The sequence below is a fragment of the Ornithorhynchus anatinus genome, chromosome 11, assembly GCF_004115215.2.
Source record: "Ornithorhynchus anatinus isolate Pmale09 chromosome 11, mOrnAna1.pri.v4, whole genome shotgun sequence".
Classification (NCBI taxonomy): domain Eukaryota; kingdom Metazoa; phylum Chordata; class Mammalia; order Monotremata; family Ornithorhynchidae; genus Ornithorhynchus; species Ornithorhynchus anatinus.
The window spans coordinates 35496867-35503867 of record NC_041738.1 but is presented as its reverse complement, the minus strand read 5'-3'; the positions used below and the strand labels follow the sequence as shown (position 1 = coordinate 35503867).

At 52.1% G+C, this 7001-nt stretch overlaps 1 protein-coding gene across 1 annotated transcript; it reads right to left on the bottom strand.

The window, feature by feature from the left end:
- Nucleotides 1-681: 681 nt before the first annotated feature.
- Nucleotides 682-5924, bottom strand: CMTR2 (cap methyltransferase 2). The gene is made up of 2 exons (XM_001506876.4): nt 5620-5924; nt 682-3528 (listed from the first exon to the last, which is right to left on the bottom strand). Exon 2 carries the CDS (start codon nt 3507-3509, stop codon nt 1215-1217), a length of 2295 nt encoding a protein of 764 aa, XP_001506926.2. The 5' UTR covers nt 3510-3528; nt 5620-5924; the 3' UTR covers nt 682-1214.
- Between the last annotated feature and the right edge of the window lie 1077 nt (nt 5925-7001).

Below are 7001 nucleotides of genomic sequence, written 5' to 3'. Positions count from 1 at the left end.
GGGACAACCTGCTTACCTTGTATCTCTCCCGGAGCTTAGAACGGTGCTCGGCACATAGTAAGCGCTTAACAAACACCATCATCACTATCCCCGGAAAGCAGAATCAAGGCCCTGCCCTCAAGGAGTCTGCAATATTACACCCACTTGGATTTGAACTTTGGAAAACTATCCATTTCACTGAGAGCTAACGGGCCGCAACTAATTGAAATCTTTTATCATTCGGACAGGGTATAAAGACCTGTCAAATCATTTTCCATTGCTCTGAACGTGATCGTCTGCTTCACTCTCAGCTGGTATTACTTGAGTTTAATGGAAAGGGACTGTCGGCTGAGCATCTACAAAAACAGACCATCGGCAAACCCAGTTGCGTTTTAATCGGAGACGACAGGTCTACGACTAGCACGGTGAAAACACGCCAACACCTGAGATCGACAACAAAGACGGACTTGAAATAAAGGGGTCCTTTTGGACGGGCCGAGTGTCTACCGACGGTTATTCTGTAGTCTCCCGAGTGCTTGGTTCAGTGCTCCGCACACGGTGAGTTCTCAATAAATACCAAATACGGCGATCCGTGTTGTTCACCAATGACCCCTCTCCTCTACCGACGCCAACTACTCACTCTCCAGTCAGACGTTCACAGGACAAACTCGCGGTGAGTTGTGTTAACGAGGAGGAATTCAATCAGCGTTCGATCGTATTTATTATACTCAGTCGTATTAGTACCGCGCACCGTACTAAGGTTGAGAGAGTCCAATACAACAATGAACAGACACATTCCCTGCCCACAGTGAGCTTTCGGTCTACAGGGACGAGCTATGAGTCTAGCCACAGAGAACGCCTCTTTTCCACGCCTAGGGCTGAATTTCATTTCACCTCCAAATCTCCACCCGCTGGAGAACCGCCCCCCCCCCGCCCGCCAAGTCTAGGGGCAGACTGAAAGTTCACTGTGGGCAAGGAATTGCCTACAAACCATTATCGTATACTCTCCCAAGCGTTTAGGACACTGCTCTACAGACAGTAAGCGCTCGATAAATAGGACCGGAGCCCGACGACAGTCTCGTGGAAATGAGGACCCCGAATTATGCCAAAGGTGGCCCCTTCTCCTTACTGAAGTCTCCCAAGTGTCAAGATGAGGTGAGAAGTAGAAAAATTTTGGTCGCCGCCCCCCACTCCGGCAAAGGGAATTTTCTGAAATGAAAGTTAAGGATGCGGTTTTATAATCGAAGACGGCTGGCCTCGTCCTGCTGCTGTCCTTGAACGATCAGATGCAGCTGCCTTTTGGCAATGGCAGTGTTCAAATCCCACAGAAACTCTAGCAGGGCTCCCTTCAGGACGGCCTCCATCGGGACAAACTGTAAAACCTGCCGAGACGCGTCCGAGTCGATTAAGTCACGGGTCAGTTGGCTCAGGTTCCGCAGGTACCGGACAACTGGACTCGGGAGCGCCCGATAGCCGACACACAACAGTACCGCACAGCTCCCCAGGGGCTCAGAAGATACGGGGCAAGCAAACGCGATGCTGCCGAAGCAGTGGTGCAGGATAAAGACCAGGCCGGCAGAGAATCGGGTAAAACAGGACAGCACAGGCAAAATCAAAGCATCGCCCGGATGCAGCTGTGGCAACGAGCACAGGAGGCAGTCTAGAAGCTGCCGCTGATACCTCGGTTCTCCGTCGTGAAGCAGGGAACAGCTGAAAGGCAGGAGCGGGGCAGAATCCAGGAGTCTAACCTCCGCGTACACGCGGGATTTGACGTCACAGAGAGATGGCAAACCCACCACCACGCACTTGATCCGTGCGCCCGTTCCTTCGGCCGAACTGTCCGGAAGGCTCGGGGTGAGGTTCAGTAACTCGGAGAAAACCAGGTCTCCGGAAAGAACGCGGCAAGAACGACAGGGTGGCCCCTTTCGTCCGAGGGACGAGGCATCGCCGAATGACTTCTCGAGGGCTTCATTGAGGGTCTTCAATATCTCGCCGTCACAGAAAGGAGAACATTTTACCCTGGGCAGCTTCTCTCCCTCTAAGACGGACCACGAGTGGCACTGGAGATCAGAAGGGGACCCTTCTAAAATACAGCTTTGCCCAGAACTGATTAAAGCGTGCTCTTCGACCCAACGGTCGAAGTAACCTTTGGCCAACTTGTCGGCCCAGGAAAGGGTTTCCAGCATCTTCCTCTCATTATAGGTCCCGAAGTATCTGTTCCGCTGCCGAAACCATTTTGTGTTCACGCTGCAACCGATGTTCGATTTTTTCACCAGCCAGTTGCTCCGGGCAAGAGGTTTCACTTGGAACTTCAGCATGAAGACTTCTACGGCACAGTCCCTTAAATCATTCAGCTTCGCTTGCTCTTCTTCTCCCATGCTCTCGAACAGGCGGATGTTTTCGGAAATGGTCTCTAACTGAGACCTATGAAAGAAGGCACAGCATTCCTCGTGACACTTAAGAAACGATCCCGGAATCGCGTGTCGGGGGAAGAGGGCTTTGCCGACCTTCTCGGCTTCGAAATTCTGCATCATCTTGGTTAAGAGAGGATGGATAGCTTCTCTGCCCAAAAAGTTCAGGCACACCACATAGACTTCTGAGTTCCCAGCCTTGCTAGTTCCGGGTTTGAAGACGTGAACCTCCTCGAAGGAACAGTTCAAAAGGTACAGCAGATTGACGGAACAGTGCTCGAAAAGAGTGAACATCTTCAGGACCAAGGACCCTCCGCTCCCTAGAATCATCAGGGCGGTGACTACTTCGCAGTAGTGTAAAGGAGAGACCAGAGCTTCCTGCTCCCCTGGATTTCCTTGGCAATCGAAACTGCCGTCGGCCGTCACCAGGTGAACCGTGGCCATGTCGCCTACGAAACGTTGAAGTCCCGACAGGTGTTTCAGTGTCATGACGTCACCAGTGTTCTCCGGGCCGAAGTACCACCTGGGCAAGGTGTCGGCGATGAGCCGGTCATCCATAATCATCGTGACGTTGTCGTTGGCCTCATGGTACGGATTGAGGGTGTTGGCTACCCAGTTCCAGTCACAGGGGATGTGATGAGACTTTAAATAGTGGTTGAGACTCGCTATGAACGCGCCGGGGGCTTCGCAGAGGTGCACCGAATTTAGCTCGCCATTCTGAAAAGCTTCTTGGGGAATGAGGGGGAAACTACATAGGATTTCATGGAATTTGCACCAAGCCTGTGTGCACAGTTCGGCATTCACAGATTTCTTCACGTGAGGAATGATTTTCCCCGCTTTATTGGTGAAGGACGTGTGCTGATGCCACTCGTCCAATTTCTTATCGCTCAACAGATTTTTCACTTCGTTCAGGGAGTCCTTTAAAACGAGGAGCGAGTTGAATTCCTCGTGGTCCTGGGTGAACGCGTCACCGGAATCCGGTAAGCGCCACGCGTCGTCGGGGGGTTTGGTGTACGAAAACCTCTTCGAAAAGAGTTCGGAAATATCAGCCAGGACGTCGGGGCTGAATTTTTCAAGGCTGGCTGTCTGCTCGGCAGGAAGTTTCTTCAATTTATTCATTTTCAAATTAACCTCAAGTCTAGGAAAACGGAGAGAGACATGGTTGAGCTGCGCAAATACACTCTTCTGAGGTAGTTCCTTCAGAAAGAAAACATCACCTTCCAGACAAAGCCTATAAAATCAGTGGTCTCGTTGAGGACAGAAAACCAAACGATGCAAAAATATTTCTTCCTATCCTCCGAACCTGTTTATCATCATTCGAAGTTTGCAGGTATTTTTACGCTGTCAGAACTCTACCTGGGCCTTGGCCTGAGCCGGGGAGTTTCACACACTTCCGGATCCTCCCTGACCCCCTTTCGGCTTGAACAGACGGAGGAGGGGGACTGTAGGAATGTCTGTGCGCTTGTGATAGTGCTTATATTATTTTTAAACCAGAAGATTATTGTTTTTCAAAGAAAACGGAACCTGAATTCTACATTCAGTGAAAAAGGGGGCAAGGGTGAAGAAGACGACATCAATAAACAGCCCCCAAAACCTCAGAACGCACTCAATCTATTTTCTAGTGTCTCAGTACAATAGTCAGGCCCTTCACATAACTTCTTTCCATTTATTTCATACTTTCCCCCGACTCCTACCCCTCAACCTTCAAAGCATTTTCCAGTCCGTTTTTTAATCCTGAGGGCAACATAGCCACGGTGCAATCGTACTCTCCTGATTGAAATTATTCTCACTTTTGAACTTTTGTTGGCTTTCTTAGACCAGCGTAGGGAGGCGATGGGCTCCCACCACACTCAAAGAAAAATTAAGGCAGTTAAGGAAAGTTATTGACATTCCAGAGATTTTCCAAAAAGAGAGGTTGCGTTCCCACATCGTTCTAGCCAATACCAACCAGATATCAAAAATAATGATACTAAAAAAAGTTACACCCTCGACCTGGGCTACATTGAGGCGTTGCGATTTTACTCCCTAAAATTTTTAAAAAAGCTTCGAAAAGATGTTCGGAAAGGGCGAATTCAATTTGCTTATTCAATTTTAAGTTATTCCCGTGTTTCTGTCATCGAGCCACAGCAGAGCCTGGCAGGGGAGGTCTGGCGCCAGCCACACAACAACCCTCAAAGTAATAATAATAACGTTGGCATTTGTTAAGCCCTTACTACGTGCCAAGCACTGTTCTAAGCGCTGGGAGGGATACCAGGTCGGGCTCGCTGTCTTAATGAGAAGCAGCATGGCTCAGTGGAAGGAGCCAGAGGTCATGGGTTCCAATCCCGGCTCTGCCACTTGTCTGCTGTGTGACTGTGGGCAAGTCACTTCGCTTCTCTGGGCCTCGGTGACCTCATCTGTCATATGGGGATGAAGACTGGGGATGAAGAGCCTCATGTGGGACCACCTGATTCCCCTGTATCTACCCAAGCGCTTAGAACAGTGCTCTGCACATAGTAAGCGCTTCACAAATACCAACATTATTATTACCTCGTATCTACCTCGGCGCTCAGAACAGTGTTCAGCACGTAGTAAGCACTTCACAAATACCAACATTATTATTACCTCGTATCTACCTCGGCGCTCAGAACAGTGTTCAGCACATGGTAAGCGCTTCGCAAGTATCAACATTATCATTACGGGGCTCGGTGGAAAGAGCCCGGGCTGGGGAGTCAGAGGTCATGGGTTCAAATTCCAGCTCTGCCACTTGTCAGCTGTGGGACTGTGGGCGAGTCACTTCTCTGTGCCTCAGTTACCTCATCTGTCAAATGGGGATGAAGCCTGGGAGCTTTGCATGGGACAACCTGTTGCCCCTGTGTTTCCCCCAGCGCTTAGAACAGCGCTCTGCACCTAGCAAGCGCTTAACAAATACCAACACTATTATTATTATTCCCTGTGCCTCAAGTGACCTCATCTGTAAAATGGGGATTAACTGTGAGCCTCCCATGGGACCACCTGATGACCCTGGATCTCCCCCAGCGCTTAGAACAGCGCTCTGCACCTAGCAAGCGCTTAACAAATACCAACATCATTATTATTATTCTCTGTGCCTCAGTGACCTCATCTGTCAAATGGGGATGAAGCCTGGGAGCCTCCCGTGGGACCACCTGCTGACCCCGCCTCTCCCCCAGCGCTTGGAACAGCGCTCGGCACCTGACACGCGCTTAACAGACGCCAGCATTATTATTACCTCGGCGCTTAGCGCAGTGTTGAGCACCTGGTAAGCGCTTCCCAAATAGCACGGGGCCGGCGATGGTTATTGGTGGGAGGGGCCCGCACTTGGCAGGACGGCCTCCCTCTTACCCCTGTTAGCCCGGGCGGGGGCGGCCAGCTGCCCGGCGTCATGGAGCTCGCCCGCCACCTCTACTTGGGGTTTGGTTTGGTTTAGTTGGGCGGCGGGGGGAGCGGGTCGGCCGTGCCCAGCGGCAGGCCGGACAGGCCCCGCTGCAGCCGGTGATGGGCAGGTCCCGGGGGGAAGGGGGCAGGGAGGAGGGGAGGCCCCTCACGTCATGACGCCGGCCTGCGTCCCCACGCAAACCCCGACGCCGCCCGACGCCGCCCGACGCCGCCCGACGCCGCCCTCGGGGCCCTCCGGCAGCGGGCGCTCCTTCTCCCGCCTCCCTCGAGGGCGAAGGCGATTGGCTGAGGTCGGCCCCGCCCACCGGCGCCTTCGCCGTGCGCGCGCGCGCGCGGGGGCGGGCGGGGGCCCAAGCAGGGGGAGCGCATGCGCCTTTGCCTTCCGCCCTCAGAGTGGGAGGCGGGGTGGTTTCATTCATTCATTCATTCACCCCCCACTCATTCATTCATTCATCCACTCATTCATTCATTCATCCATTAATTCATCCACTCATTCATTCATCCATCCATCCATTCATTCATCCATCCATTCATTCATCCATCCATCCATTCATCCACTCACTCATTCATCCATCCATCCATCCATCCATCCATCCATCCATCCATCCATCCATCCATCCATCCATCCATCCATCCACCAACCCATCCATCCATCCATCCATCCATCCATCCATCCATCCATCCATCCACCAACCCATCCATCCATCCATCCACCAACCCATCCATCCATCCACCCACCAACCCATCCATCCACCCATCCATCCATCCATCCACCAACCCATCCATCCATCCACCCACCAACCCATCCATCCACCCATCCATCCATCCATCCATCCATCCATCCATCCATCCATCCACCAACCCATCCATCCATCCATCCATCCATCCATCCATCCATCCATCCATCCATCCATCCATCCATCCATCCACCAACCCATCCATCCATCCATCCATCCATCCATCCATCCATCCATCCATCCATCCATCCATCCATCCATCCACCAACCCATCCATCCATCCATCCACCAACCCATCCATCCATCCACCCACCAACCCATCCATCCACCCATCCATCCATCCATCCATCCATCCATCCATCCATCCATCCATCCATCTATCCATCCATCCACTCACTCATTCATTCATTCACTCACTCAACCATATTTATTGAGCGCTGACTGGGCGCAGAGCACTGTCCTAAGCGCTTGGAACATA